Source organism: Onychostoma macrolepis, chromosome 07, assembly GCF_012432095.1.
Source record: "Onychostoma macrolepis isolate SWU-2019 chromosome 07, ASM1243209v1, whole genome shotgun sequence".
Taxonomy (NCBI): domain Eukaryota; kingdom Metazoa; phylum Chordata; class Actinopteri; order Cypriniformes; family Cyprinidae; genus Onychostoma; species Onychostoma macrolepis.
The window spans coordinates 46,569,898-46,585,685 of NC_081161.1; the positions used below are offsets into that span (position 1 = coordinate 46,569,898).

Consider the following 15,788-nt stretch of genomic DNA (forward strand, 5'->3'; position numbering starts at 1 on the left):
ATTTTGTTGATGTTTTTGATGAGTCAGAAAGCTCTTGGATTTCATAAAAAATATCTTAATTTGTGTTCCAAAGATGAGTGAAGGTCTTATGGGTTTGGAACGACATGAGGGTGAGTAATTTTTGGGTGAACTATCCCTTTAAATTACATGTTTTTCCTCAAAAATATCACAAAAGCTGCATATATTCCAGAGCTTTTGTTGTAATGTCTACATCCACTGAATTACTGCAGTAAGCACTGTATTACAGTAAAACTACAAAATGGTGTGTCTATAAAATGTCAAATGTGACCCTGGACCACAAAACCAGTCTTAAGTCGCTGGGGTATATTTGTAGCAAAAGAATAATTGCTACAAATATACTACTTTGCTACTCAATTGCCGAATTGAGGCAGTGATTAAAGCAAAAGGAGCCCCTACCAAGTATCGAGTACATATACAGTAAATGAACATAGCTTCCAGAAGGCCAACAATGTGTGCATTGAATTTATTAAATACACGAGTTTCACAATTTGAGTTGAATTACTGAAATAAATGAACTTTTCCACGACATTTTAATTTATTGAGATGCACCTGTGTGTCTTTACTTCTTTGGTTAATATTATTTCACGGAGAAATAAGAAAGTTTTATTTTATTTTATTACTGAACAGCTAGTTAAATTTTATGTCTTCACTTTTCAAAGGAAAGTCTGTTCAGTGACGTTAATTTTCTGCTCTGTGTTTTGGAAAATATTCCCATCCGATTGGTTTCTATATGACAGTTTAACATCTTCTGCGAAGCCATTCTCCTTCAGCATCTGCTCAATCTGAAGAACAGAAACAGGAAAAACTTTTACAATTATTCAATACTCAGAAAGTATTTGGACACTAAGCCACTCTTAACACGTTTTGTTCTCTAATGCAACTACATTTACACATTAAATGTGTCCAGATGGGGTCACTATATACGGTATTTTTCCTTTAATACTCACCTTCGCTAAAATCGTATTCTTCACTTCAGGATCATTGACATTTTGACTTGATTTTACCGTCAGTCTCACCGTTTGTCTCCTCCTTTCTGTGGGACACACGCATGAAAAACACTTGAAAGTTCTTGAGCTAATAAAGAATAACGACCGCATTTTCTTCTTTCGAAGACTTTAGTAAATAACGTACCTGACTTACCTGAATTTTAACCTGTTTCTACACTTTTGCTGGTTACATTTTAAGTACTTTCTGTAACAAAGGGTTAAATTGAATTTCCTGTCAGACGTTATGCTATAGCCCGCGCAAATGTGGAGGTGCACGCTTTATATCACTTCACATCGAGCCTCCGTGTCTTCTGACTTGTTGAAAAAAAATAGCCTACATTTAATCTTAAGGAAATGTTCAGTTTTGACAGTTTTTGAGCAAATTCTGGTCATCAAAACACAACGTGTGATTTGATGCTAATGAAATTACAGACCTGCAGTTACTTTTCCAATTCACGAAATTGGCGAAGTATTATTATGAATGTAGTACGCAACTGGAACGATCTTATTTATAACTTTCGGAGATCATACTGAAGTTATTGCGAGTTGGTAATTTGATGGTAATGAAATTATGAGCATGCAACGTCCTAGTTAGTTTGTCAATTAGTAAGTCGTTATAAAAGCAGTTACGAAATAACCAAAAAGCTACCAATAAATTACGTAACTGGTACGTGATCGTATCTTACCTGCGTTACAGTGATGATCAGTGCATCAGAACAAAAGAAACAAAGTCTGAAACATAACCTTTTCACCAAGTGACACTTTTTAATTTTCTAAAATAAAATTGAGAATAAAAAATTATTGTAATTTTAAGGGCATTAACTAGTCAACGCAATTTCCTTTACTAGACAAAGTTCCCTTACTATACAGTGAGCAACTGTATCTAACATGACATTGCATATACTGTAATTTTACAGTAAAATACTACGAAATGTACAGTACTGGGAAGTGAAAATGAGCAAGTCACCTTGTGATTTACATTGAAAAAAACGTAAATTGACATTCCCAGGTTTTTCATTGAAATAGCTTTTTCTTATCCGTTACGCACATCAGAATTTTATGTTACAACTTATGTTGTTAAATGTTTATAGCATTATTTTAGTGCCATTTGTTTATGATGCTTTGCACCAGTGTTGGGGGTAATGCATTACAAGTAACGCGAGTTACGTAATCAGATTACTTTTTTCAAGTAATTAGTAAAGTAACACATTACATTTTAATTTAGAAGGAAATGTCTTGAGTTACTTTTTCAAATAATTAAGGCCAGTTCCTGTGTTTCTCATGTATTGAGTGACAGCTCTGGGGTTGCCATGCTGAGAGAAATCAGGAGTAAGAACATGATCTCACTGTAGTTCTAGACTAAATATCAACATTATTTACTCATCTCACCTGCACAAAACACATTCAGTGTTCCTCACAATCAATAAAAACACTCAAATGCAAACTCAGAATATTATACAAACCTGCAATAATTAAATATGTTAAATAAGACAAATATCATTTATGTCTTTAATCCTATTTTATTAACCGATGTCTTTGCTGCTGACCTTCGATGATCCAATTCAACCATACTAAGCAAAAATGACACATTTGTGTTTCATGATTTTATTGCTGAATAGTGATACATTTTTTATTACTCTTCATATTCTTCATGTGATTAGTTTGAGCTGCGCCCCTCTACTGTACAGACGTGAATTTACGTTTGTAAAAGAACTTTTCATAGTAAAAACAAAGCAAGCCCTGCCCAGATTAAAAAATTAACTCTAATGTAAGTAATGTAACACATTACTTTCCATAAAATGTAACTAAATAACGTAATTAGTTACTTTTTTAGGGAGTAATGCAATATTGTAATGCATTACTTTTAAAAGTAACTTTCCCCAACAATGCTTTGCACCAATATACAGTGAGGAAAATAAGTATTTGAACACCCTGCTATTTTGCAAGTTCTCCCACTTAGAAATCATGGAGGGGTCTGAAATTGTCATCGTAGGTGCATGTCCACTGTGAGAGACATAATCTAAAAAAAAAAATCCAGAAATCACAATGTATGATTTTTTAACTATTTATTTGTATGATACAGCTGCAAATAAGTATTTGAACACCTGAGAAAATCAATGTTAATATTTGGTACAGTAGCCTTTGTTTGCAATTACAGAGGTCAAACGTTTCCTGTAGTTTTTCACCAGGTTTGCACACACTGCAGGAGGGATTTTGGCCCACCTCCACACAGATCTTCTCTAGATCAGTCAGGTTTCTGGCCTGTCGCTGAGAAACACGGAGTTTGAGCTCCTCCAAAGATTCTCTATTGGGTTTAGGTCTGAGACTGGCTAGGCCACGCCAGAACCTTGATATGCTTCTTACAGAGCCACTCCTTGGTTATCCTGGCTGTGTGCTTCGGGTCATTGTCATGTTGGAAGACCCAGCCTCGACCCATCTTCAATGCTCTAACTGAGGGAAGGAGGTTGTTCCCCAAAATCTCGCAATACATGGCCCCGGTCATCCTCTCCTTAATACAGTGCAGTCGCCCTGTCCCATGTGCAGAAAAACACCCCAAAGATGATGCTACCACCCCATGCTTCACAGTAGGGATGGTGTTCTTGGATGGTACTCATCATTCTTCTTCCTCCAAACACGTTTAGTGGAATTATGACCAAAAGTTCTATTTTGGTCTCATCTGACCACATGACTTTCTCCCATGACTCCTCTGGATCATCCAAATGGTCATTGGCAAACTTAAGTCGGGCCTGGACATGTGCTGGTTTAAGCAGGGGAACCTTCCGTGCCATGCATGATTTCAAACCATGACGCCTTAGTGTATTACCAACAGTAACCTTGGAAACGGTGGTCCCAGCTCTTTTCAGGTCATTGACCAGCTCCTCCCGTGTAGTTCTGGGCTGATTTCTCACCTTTCTTAGGATCATTGAGACCCCACGAGGTGAGATCTTGCATGGAGCCCCAGTCCGAGGGAGATTGACAGTCATGTTTAGCTTCTTCCATTTTCTAATGATTGCTCCAACAGTGGACCTTTTTCACCAAGCTGCTTGGCAATTTCCCGTAGCCCTTTCCAGCCTTGTGGAGGTGTACAATTTTGTCTCTAGTGTCTTTGGACAGCTCTTTGGTCTTAGCCATGTTAGTAGTTGGATTCTTACTGATTGTATGGGGTGGACAGGTGTCTTTATGCAGCTAACGACCTCAAACAGGTGCATCTAATTTAGGATAATAAATGGAGTGGAGGTGGACATTTTAAAGGCAGACTAACAGGTCTTTGAGGGTCAGAATTCTAGCTGATAGACAGGTGTTCAAATACTTATTTGCAGCTGTATCATACAAATAAATAGTTAAAAATCATACATTGTGATTTCTGGATTTTTTTTAGATTATGTCTCTCACAGTGGACATGCACCTACGATGACAATTTCAGACCCCTCCATGATTTCTAAGTGGGAGAACTTGCAAAATAGCAGGGTGTTCAAATACTTATTTTCCTCACTGTATATTATTATCTCAGCTTGTGGTGTTACGATAAACTACATGTGACTATGGTAGCCTATATTAACAATTTCAGTTACTTAATGAAACGTAAATTTATTATTGTAAATTTAAATTCAGTCTATAAAATGTAAAATATTGCGATCGTACTTTTTACAGTAAATTTACGGTGTTCTGTCGATTTGTGCTACCTTGTCAGATTTTGCTACCTCCCATTAAAACAGTAGGTAGTACAGTTTGACAATGAAAAATGCTACCTGTCAAATTATGTTTTATTAGCGTCTACACCAACCCCAATCCTAAACCTACCTTTACAGTAAAGCAAATACAGTAATTATGAGTTGTTCAAGGTTGTGGCCAGAAAGGATACAGCTACGGCCAGAAACCAACAATAAATAAACTTTTCTAACTATTAGATTGTGTTTTAATAACATCTACACCTACCCCTTACAGTAATGCAAACACTGTAATTAGTGTTGTTCAGAGTGAGGAAAATGACACAATACTGATGTGTGCATGCGCAGTGAACCCTGGTAGGAAAATCTGACGGGTAGAATCAAATGTCAGGACACCGGCAACCATAGCTGCCAGGTTTTTAATAAAGCAATAAGCCCCAAGAAGCCGTGGTTTACAGTGAATTTATAACCGCGTTGTTTGGCGCGATGCGAAGCGGAGTGACTAAAACCCCATTAGCTGTTATAAATTCACTGTAAACCACGGGCTTCACAAGGCTTATTGCCTTTATAAAATGGTTATATCTCGTAAGGTTTCCCGAAATAAACAGAGCAAAATAAATAAAAACATTATTCATCTGCCAAACAATGTAGAACGCGGCTCAACCAATCAGAATCAAGCACTGGAACTCTCCGTTTTATAATGTTCCTTATTTTTATGAACTTTCATTTCTTTACAGTGTAAAAGAAAAATAATAATTATGATTTTTTTTCTATGTATGTTTAATTAAGATTTAATGTGCTTGTATGTTGGTGATGTGTGTGCTAATAATACTCACTATTGTAGCAGACCGCAGCATATTGAATATAACAGTCTGCATCATTAAAGGTTCCAGAGAGAGAGGTTGCCACACAGTGCTGAGTTCCTCCGTGATTGTTCGGCTGTCCATCACCCCAAGATCTGAATGTGGATTGGCTCTGATCGGACCAGATCCAGGGAGCTGTGCCACTCGTCCTATAGAGTCCTGTCCAGATCCATTCTCCTTTAAAATCTGCGTTCACAGTTTTCAGCAGCTCTTCATAGTCCTTCTGGTCATCAATGGTGGCGAGATCGGTGTAATGCTGTCTGCAGTGCGCCTGCGCACCCGGCCAGCTCAGGTTCACAGGCACGAAATAAAACACATGAGTCTGAGAGGAAGCCACGGCAATCAGAGCTGAAGAAGAACAGACACAAACACTGATTCTTTTGTTAAGATTGGCCTTTTTTGGGCATAAAACAGATATCTTATTTTGGATGACTGAAAGAGTTTGCATCTTTCCTGATTAACCCTAAAGCCTGACATACGAAATAAAAGAAAAAATCTAAAACAGTTTATGACAGTTTTCATTGCACGTGTTTTGATAGATATCATATTTGATCCATCAGGCTTATGGCTCATATGGTCTGATATGTGACCTTGGACCACAAAACCAGTCATAAGGGTCAATTTTGTGAAATTAAGATATATACATCATCTGAAAGCTGAATAAATCATCTTTTTAGGATCAGACAATATTTGGCTGAGATACAACTATTTGAAAATCTGGAATCTGAGGCAGCAAAAAAATCTAAATATTGAGAAAATCATCTTTAAAGTTGTCCAAATGAAGTTCTTAGCAATGCATATTACTAATCAGAAATTTAGTTTTAATATATATTTACGGTATGAAATTTATAAAATATCTTCAAGGTACGTGATCTTTACTTGATATCCTAATGATTTTTGGCATAAAAGAAAAATCTATAATTTTGACCCATACGATGTATTGTTGGATATTGCTACAAATATACCTGTGCTGCTTATGACTGCTTTAGTGCTCCAGGGTCACATATAGTGAGAACATGGAGAATGAGTACAGCTCAATTTTATTCAGAGTCTCAAACTGTGCAAAAATATGCAATTTGGTGCATATGATGATAAAAGTATGGTGAAATTCTGATGCTTGGTATGTAAATCCATGAGATCTTTATAACAGTTTAGCAGAGACCTACATAAAATGATATAAATGTCAGTCGTCACTATGTATCTCCAAAAAATAAATACAAATTTCTTAATAAGATAAAATATAATTGCTTAGTTTGATTATCAAAACAAGAGCTGGCCAATATGGCCAAAAATAATATCAATAAAGGTATTAAATACCTTGGTTGCATGATATTCCTGAATAAGAATTTTAGAATTATATTATATTTAGATGTGAGATGAAGATCATTCCTCCGCTGAGGAACAGTGAAAGTAAAGCTCCTCAGAAGATCCTGATGATCAGGTTTGAGACGCACTGATGTTTCTAGAAAATGATTAAAGCTGAGCTGCTTCAGTCCAGCAAGTGTTCATCTGGAGATATGACTGCAGTTATTCTGACGCTTACTTGATCAAAATCAGTCAAGATTTGACACTGAAGCAGCCGCTGAACAATTACACTAAAAGAGCTTTTACTGGATAAAAACTCTAAACTATCAGTCAGACGAGAGAAGACATGCAGTAGATAGTGTCTGAAACATGATTAACAGCAATGTTTTGATCATTTAGAGGCCTTAGAAATACAGTAGATTTATAGGATAAAAATGTGATAAAATGAATGAAAAAGGAAGAAAAAAAAAAAAACTAACCTTTCAAAAGAACCAAGAGCAAAGCAGTCTTCATCATGAACTGCTCTTATAATCTTCTGATATAATCTGCTGCGACAAACAACTAAATAAATGTTCTTATTCCGTCTCTAGCAGTCTGTGTGATGAGTTTCTTTTCCTCTCTCGTGTATCTGAATGACATTAACTTGCCCTGAAGTTTGATTTTACATGCTTTGCAAAAGCTACTGAAATTCAATCCATGACAGCAGAGATTTGCATGACAAACATTTATACAAACTCACAAACAAAGTTCAAGGCTACGCAACATGTCGAACATTTACAACATATTGTATACGCAGCATACATTTTGTTCTCATTACAACAACTTTGATGCATAAACTGTGTAAAGAAACCCGCATATCTGTGCTTTACCTGAGATTGGTTGTTCAACTAAAACATTTTTCAGTGACAACAATGAAGCAGATGCAAATTCAGTGTCACTGGCTGTATTAAATAAAACGAGTGCAACCTGACCGGCTGCCAGCGCTCTAACATGGACGATACATTTGAGTTCATTTCAGGTTAAATGCTGTACAATTTAACAGCACATATATCCTATATTGAACATTTGAATAAAAAAAAAACTCTCTAAAATAGTATTTAGCTCTAAAAAAATGTTCCTCATAAAATGGAAACTCCTTGTTATTTTCCCCATAGAAATGAATAAGCAATTAAAATAACTAGGATTTGTTTCACCCACATTAATGTCACAATTTCTGGATTTAAGCATTTAAACAAGACAATTATGAAGTTATAAGTATCCCTTAATTCAAATGAAAGATTAAGATTACATTATAGTGACTCGTTGATATTATGTAAATAAATACACATCACATTTTAAACACGTGATCAGCTAAAATGGGTAATGATGTGTCAAATCAAAGATGCAGTTCTTACTATATTATTTATTAGTGGATCAATAAAACTAATTTTTTTTGTCCATTTTTTTAAGAGCAAGTCTGTTAAGTAGCATCATTCTTCTGGAAGACATTTCCATCTGGCTGAATTTTCCATGAAAGTTTAGCATCTTTTGCCAGCCCCTTCTCCTTCAGTATCTTCCCAATCTGAAGAACACAACCAGACTATTATTACTTGATACTCTTGGTAATTTCTCCATTATCAATATGCTTTCTGTACACTGTATATGAACTCACCTGCAGCAGAATCTCGGTCTTCACCGCAGGATCATTCACATTTTGACTTGACTTGACCCTCAGTCTTACTGTCTGTTTGCGTCTCTCTGTGCGACATGAAAATACACACAGTGATCAAAGTACGATAGAATAATTTTATATTTTTCTGGAGTGTTTTTTTTAATCAAAGCATTCTAGAAAAATAACTCTCAAACATGTTATCCAATTTATTTAGACAAATTCAGGCCACTAAAATAACAGTTGTAAAATAAAAAAAGCAAATGAAATAAAAACAATAAAAAAATCAAATATATAAAACATAAAACAACAAATCAATATGAATGCATACAAAACAAATCAACAATTAAATATAAAAGACAGAAACTTCTGAATACCTCAGCCAGTCCATAAAAACAAATTAAAATAACAACAAAAATAAATAAATATACATATATATATATATATATATACAGTCAGGTCCATATATATTTGGACACTGACACAGTTTTCATAATTTCGGCTCTGCATGCCAACAGATTAGAATTAAAATGAAACAATCAAGATGAAATTGAAGTGCGGACTTTAAGCTTAAATTCAAGGGTTGAACAAAAATAAAATGCTTAGGAATTACAACCATTTTTATACACAGTCCCCCCATTTTCAGGGGCTCAAATATAATTTGACAAATAAATATAATCAAAAATAAAATGTTCATTTTTTATATTTTGTTGAGAATCCTAAAGTCTGGAGCTCGTGGACATCAGCAGAGACTGGGTTTCTTCTTTGTGAAGCTTTGCCAGGTCTTTACTGCAGCGGACTTCAGTTGTGGTTTGTTTGTGGCTCTTTCTGTCTGTAGTTTTGTCTTCAGCGAGTGAAATGCTGCTCGATCGGGTCGAGATCAGGAGATTGACTCGGACATCGCAGAATTATCCACCTTCACAAACTCCTGGGTTGCTTTTGCTGCTTGTTTTGGGTCATCGTCCATTTGTACTCTGAAGCGCCGCTCAATCAGCTTTGCTGTATTTGACTGAATCTGAGCAGAGAGTATATCTCTATACACTTCTGTCTTCTGTCTCATCATCACTGAACAGCAGTAACACAGAGCCACTGAAGCCATGCAGCTCATGATCACTGCTCCGTGATTCACAGATGATGCTGTGCTTTGATCATCAGCTGCTCCAAGCCTTCTCCAGACTTTTCTCTTTCCTTCATTCTGTTTCTCTTGTATATAGAGATCCTTTGACCGCACGATGTGGTTCACAGCAACAGTTTCCAAAACAAATGGCACACTTAGAATCAGCTCCAGACCTTTTACCTGCTTAATTGATCTAGAAAAAATGAAGGAATAGCCCACGCCTGTCCATGAAACAACTTATGGTCCTCTGAAAAAGGGGGGAGGTACATTTATATTTTTCTTGTCTAAATTACAAAAAAAAACAAATGCACATCCCCTGACAAGTTAGGAGAAAAAACTAACAAAATTCATTTTTGAGAGAGGAAATCAAGGCACAAGCTTAATTAAAGCTTAACAAGCAAAAAACTACAATCAATGGAGCTACAATCAACTTACTAAATCAAATTCAGTCTGTGATGGTATACATAAGACTAAATCTAAGTCAGTGATCCTTCTCCATTTCAACAGGACAGCGGTTTAATCAAAGTTCTGCACTTTTAAATCAATAAAGTGGCAAAATGTGTGCAAATACTTACCAGTATAGCAAACAGAAGGAAGGGTTGTTTTACAGTCCAGATCGTTAAGCTTCGCCCCCAGAGTCACTATCACGCAGTACTGATTGCTTTCCCAGTTGTTCGGCTGAGTGGGAGCCCACGGCATGAACGTGGATGGGCTCTGATCGGACCAGATCCAGGGAGCGTTCACGTCTGTCCGACTGAGTCCGATCCACACGTCTCCTTCATGAAACTGCCGTATGACTCTCATCATCTCATCCTGATCAGTCTGGTCATCGATGGCGGCCAGATCAATGTAATTCCGTCGGCAGTGCATCTGTGCGTCTGACCAGCTCATCGACTTCGGCACAAAGTAAAACATACGAGTCTGTGAGAATGTCACATGCGTCAGAGCTGAAGATAAAAGAAATTCAATTAGTTAAATGTCTATATTGTGTATGAACTACAGCTATATGCTGTTGGCGTTTTGAACTGGGTTGAAATGAACTAAAACTTTAAACTCAAATGTTTGAAAGGTGCCTCTATTACGTCATCCTTTTTAAAAAATGATTAAATAATGAAAAATGAACGAACCTGCCAGAAGAACCAAGAGCAAAACCTCTTCATCATGCATCACCTACAAGAAAACAAAACTATAACTATTATGCAATTAAAAATAATCTGGTTTAGTCTACAGACTAACCAAGGTACTAAAACAACTAAAAAAAACAAGGTACTTTATCAAAATGCTTCCTTTACCAATAAATAAATGATTAGTTGATAACATTTTTTTTGTTGTTGTTCTCAAAGTAATGAGTGGATGAATGGCAAAGAGATCATTCATTGCAATTACTGCCAACTCAAACCTTATAAGTCTAGTTAAATTAGACTGATTATAGGTCACTGCACATGGCTTATCAAAGACTGCTTCACTTTAGGCATTAGTAAGTCAAAAACTCTTCTGGAACTTACTTAATTACTTTTTACCAGTGGTGTGCCTCAGGGTTCGGTGCGCAGCCCGCTTCTCTTCTGGATTTACTCCACATGCAGCTCTATCTGTCTTCTCGTCCTGAAAACCACACCTCCTCTCAGTTCATATCTCAACCTGGATTAACAAACACCAGCTGAAATCTCTGAGGACACAAACTCCTGATCATCACGGTCAGTCCATTAGTTAACCACGTCACTAAAGACAGATGTGAATTAATAATAAATGAAACAATTTAAAAATAAATAATTTTGAATAAAAAAAAACAAACAAATTAAATGTTAGAAATAACAATACAACAAATAAATATAAATACATACAAAAACAGGCAAATACAAATTCTATAAAAATACTAGTGCTGGGCAACGATTAATCGCGATTAATCGCATCCAAAATAAAAGTTTTTGTGTACATAATATATGTGTGTGTATTGTGTGTATTTATTATGTATATATGAATACACACCCATGTATGTATATATTTAAGAAAAATGTGTTATGATTAGATATTAAATATATTTATATATCATATAAATTACATTAATAAATATATACATGTAAATACATGTAAATCTTTTCAAAATATATACTGTATGTGTGTGTCTTTATATACACATAATAAATATACACAGTACACACAGATATATTATATAAACAAAAACTTTTATTTTGGATGCGATTAATCGTTGCCCAGCACTAAAAAATACAATAAATAAAATACATAAACTCTGAACAAATTAATAAAACTACATTTAACAAGTAAAAAGTCAGTTAATAAACATTTAAGAAAATATAAATCAATAAGTATAAAAAAAATACACACAAACTAACCTACTAACTTCCATTTGTTTATATTGTTCTGTAAACACACTTCTTTGGTATTGTCCTGGTCTAAAAGCGTTTTCCTCATTTGTAAGTTGCTTTGGATAAACCATCTGCTAAACGAATAGATGTAAATGTAGTGAATCCATCAGGCGCATCAGCATCTGTAAGTCTGTCCTTACTGATCACTGATCCTGGTCATTTGCATCAAAGTCCTGCGATCCTTATTTAATGAAATGGAGTTGGTACTCGACTCGTTTTAGACATCAGTGCACAATCTTTCATTTATAAACCCTACGGATAAACTGCGGAGGATTGGTGCAGAGATGCTTTACTTTGGAAACTGGAAAAAAGCTGTTGATAAAAGCAGCAACAAAAGCATCCATTCTGTCTTTCTTACAAACAGCCATCATATGATCAGACGTAGTCTTAAGAATCAGTCTGGCCAGCTAGCAGTTTAAAAGCATTTAGCCTCCCTTTCAGTTCTCAGACTTTGCTTGAACAGTCTATGGCCTTTAACTCATTTAACTTGGTTTTAAGTGCACCTGATGGAGGTGATTAATCTCAGTGATTTATTGTGCTCATTGCTGTGGTTATATTGCACAGAGTCATGCAAACACAGCTGGTTTGAATGCGGATTTGAATGTTGCGATAGCGTGAGACAACCTGCGTCTGAAATATACATCACTTACAGTCACGTACACAAACATACAGAATATCAGCACAGAAATCACTAGACAGACAATTAGACAATTTAGACAGTTCATGTCATTAACGGCAATACACTGACATTCCTAAAATTTCCATGAGAAAGCCTGTTTAAGGATTCAAAGGAACCATATCACTTTGCAACTGGTGCTGTGATCATCTTAAATGGGTCAAACTGATGCAACAGAAGACAGTTTATACACTTAAAGGGACAGTTCACCTAAAAATTAACATTGTTATCATTTACACTCCCTAAAGTTTATTAACAAATGTGTATAAATCAACCAACCCCCTTCTTTTCTCCATCTTATTCTGCAGTTTTTTTGCTATTGGCTTGGTTTTCAAGCACAAAAAAAAGTTGTCAAATTAGGTGCTCCACAAAAAAATGAGTAATAAAAATTAAATGGAAAAGAAATCAAAGTATATCACCACTGCTAGTGTTGTTTGCCCCAAAACTATCTTCGTATTGGCAAGCTCACACTACATGATTGAAAGACAAGCCCAATCACTGTTCCTCACACGCAACAAGATTTCTTCTCATCTGTCGTCATCTTGTCATAGCTGCGCGCATACTACACAACACAACGCTGACGAGGTGCACGCACTACAAAACATTCAGTGAAGAGGCATTCCCAACCATCAGCGAAAATACGTTTCTCACATAAATTCTTGCGAGAAATTACAGTGATTATAGGCCATTTCTTCAAGCATGGACGATCAACTGGCTCTTCGATTGGTCTGTGCAGTTACTTTGGCTTGGAAGACGTGGACAACGAGGACGGTCAGTCCTGCAGAAAGAGTTGGAGGGGATTAAACAGTACAATGAAACGTGGTATTATATACACAATCTATGCATTTGTTAAATTAGTTAGTTGATTTGTGGCTTTTCGTTTCTTCGTAAAAATGCAAATCTGCACTGTGATTGGCTGGATTAGTTCCACCTTGTCATTGTTTCACTCACATTACGAGATCAGTGGCGATATCAAACAGGTTTGGAAACATCGTAGCGTCTGTGATAGCTCCAGACAGGTTCGGATCACGTGGCTTACCTGCTCATACTTTACGAGCTTCGGCGACTGCAACGAGCACCGGGATCCGGGGGTTTTGTCAAAGACTGTGGAAATCTGTCCGCGACAGCAAAATCCAGCCAAAAGTCTTGTAGTGTGAGCCTGGCTTAAAGGGGCCACTGGATGCCCATTTTAGTCCATGTTCTTTAAATGCTAATGAGCTCTGCTGACTTAATCAGAGACGTTCTTGTCTTCCCCGGCACCGGTGTCGACACAGTGGCAGACAGCTCTCAGCTCACTCAGGGCGGGTCTAAGGTAAGACAGCCTTGTCAATCAACTATCGTGGGAGGGGCCTGTACAGAACTACATCATTCTGACAGGAGTCTCAGAACGGACTGATTTGAGAAAGTGGATTTAAAAAAAACACTGGGTGGATTTGTATCATTATAGGATGGATGTGTGCACACACTTCCAACACACATTTATGTTCAAACAACTTGTAAAGTGAATTTAGCATCCAATGAGCCCTTTAAGTCCCACCAGGATTATCATTAACTAAAACAAAAACTATAAAAAGGTATTGCTTTAAACAAAAAACAAATTAACTGAAATAGACAAACTTTTTTGAATATTTTAGTAATATTTCAGCTAGTTGCACTTCTCATTTTCGTTTAAAGTTGAAATATTAAATTACTAAAAATAACTAAACATATGTACATAGACATTAAAAAAAACTACTAAAAATAAAATAACTAAAATTAAAACAAATCCAAAACATCTCATTCAAAATATTTAAACTATAATACATTAATTATACTATAAATAATAATAATAAAGTGTCCAGGTTTGGAACGACATGAGTAAACAGATTTATCTTGATCAATTTAAAATAGGGGTGTGTGATAGGACAATTTTTTGATCGTGGACGATAAAAATGTCTCCAAGATCCGCTTTTGAATAAATATCGCAGTATCGATATTTATGTTATCAGCTGCAGTTCTGGCGCCGCCGTATCAATATACTGTACAACACTACATACATCCAGTGTTAACTCAGCGGAAGAGCTACTCACGGGACACTGCACTTATTCACAATAGCAAAAGTATATTATTTGCATCTGCTTTAAAGCCTTCCTGGTTAATTCATGTGAAGAAATAAGTCACTGTGGACCAGCAACTGTTTGGTTGTCCACCTTCAAAATAGCATTTATGCTCAGAAGAAAGAAACTCATTCAGGTTTAAAGCAACTTTTGAGAGAGTAAATATTATAAAAATAAAACGTTATTTTTGGGTGAATTATTCCTTTAATGTTAATAAAACAGAGAAAAATCATTCACTACTCTTGACTGAAAAACTTTAATACAGTTGATTTAATAGGGATCAGTCTATATAGGGTTTTATTTTTACATTTGTTCATTCAGTTTCTTGAACGCTCGTGCTAAATACACCTACTGTACCTGAAAATAGAGCACTGTTTGTTTTATTTGTATATTAGTAGTGTGTATTTTGTTCTCATTTTTTAATAACAAAGATAGAATGAACAGATTTTTTTTTTATCTTCACCCACTTTGGCCTAAATATCCACCGTTCTTTTTATATTTGTGTTACCTTGAAAGGTTTTGTCTTTATAACAGGGAAATTAGTTTGGCTGTACTGCTCGGACAACTAGAAAAACAAAATAGAAAGTAGAAAAACCAACATGACAGAATTGTGAAATTATATAAAATTTTGCCATATAGCCCACCCCTATTTTAAAACCTCAAATAGAATAGAAAGATGAATTTATAATGGGCAAAAAACAGGTGCGAGTCCTCGTTACAGTTGACCAGCAAACGTCACTGATTTCCACCGACATCCAGTCAAATATAAAGACCATTCGTGTCACAATGAATGAGAAACCACACCCTTTGACCCCCAAAATAAGAAACAAGTTTCTTTAAATTTCACTTAACTTTTATTAAAAAAAAAAAGAAAACAAAAATTTGATTGAACAATACAAGACTACCAATCCAGAATGAGCAAAAAGTACTAAATGGAAAAAAAGTGTATGTTTACAATGTGTGCGTGTGTGTGTGTGTATATGTTTATGTCCCCTCGCATTAGAAAAAACAAACAAAAGCACAA

The 15,788-nt window shown here is 35.8% G+C and overlaps 3 protein-coding genes across 4 annotated transcripts in view; all 3 read right to left on the reverse strand.

The window, feature by feature from the left end:
* Positions 1-674: 674 nt before the first annotated feature.
* On the reverse strand, positions 675-7,356 carry LOC131543909 (C-type lectin lectoxin-Lio3-like). The gene is made up of 4 exons (XM_058781713.1): positions 7,323-7,356; positions 5,512-5,886; positions 969-1,054; positions 675-803 (listed from the first exon to the last, which is right to left on the reverse strand). Exons 1-4 carry the CDS (start codon positions 7,354-7,356, stop codon positions 675-677), a joined length of 624 nt encoding a protein of 207 aa, XP_058637696.1.
* A 248-nt stretch (positions 7,357-7,604) lies between these two features.
* LOC131544495 (C-type lectin mannose-binding isoform-like) lies at positions 7,605-13,687 on the reverse strand. The gene is made up of 6 exons (XM_058782767.1): positions 11,960-13,687; positions 11,114-11,246; positions 10,736-10,778; positions 10,184-10,555; positions 8,495-8,580; positions 7,605-8,404 (listed from the first exon to the last, which is right to left on the reverse strand). The coding sequence occupies exons 3-6, from the start codon at positions 10,773-10,775 to the stop codon at positions 8,303-8,305; spliced, it is 600 nt and encodes a 199-aa protein (XP_058638750.1). The 5' UTR covers positions 10,776-10,778; positions 11,114-11,246; positions 11,960-13,687; the 3' UTR covers positions 7,605-8,302.
* Positions 13,688-15,606: 1,919 nt separating this feature from the next.
* The window catches only part of supt16h (SPT16 homolog, facilitates chromatin remodeling subunit), a 13,151-nt gene continuing 12,969 nt past the window's right edge, over positions 15,607-15,788 (reverse strand). The window contains exon 24 of one of the 2 annotated variants that reach the window (XM_058782778.1): positions 15,607-15,788. This exon is cut by the window's right edge and continues 533 nt beyond it. The gene's annotated coding sequence lies outside the window, so the exon portion shown is untranslated. The other variant, XM_058782779.1, reaches the window with a different exon arrangement.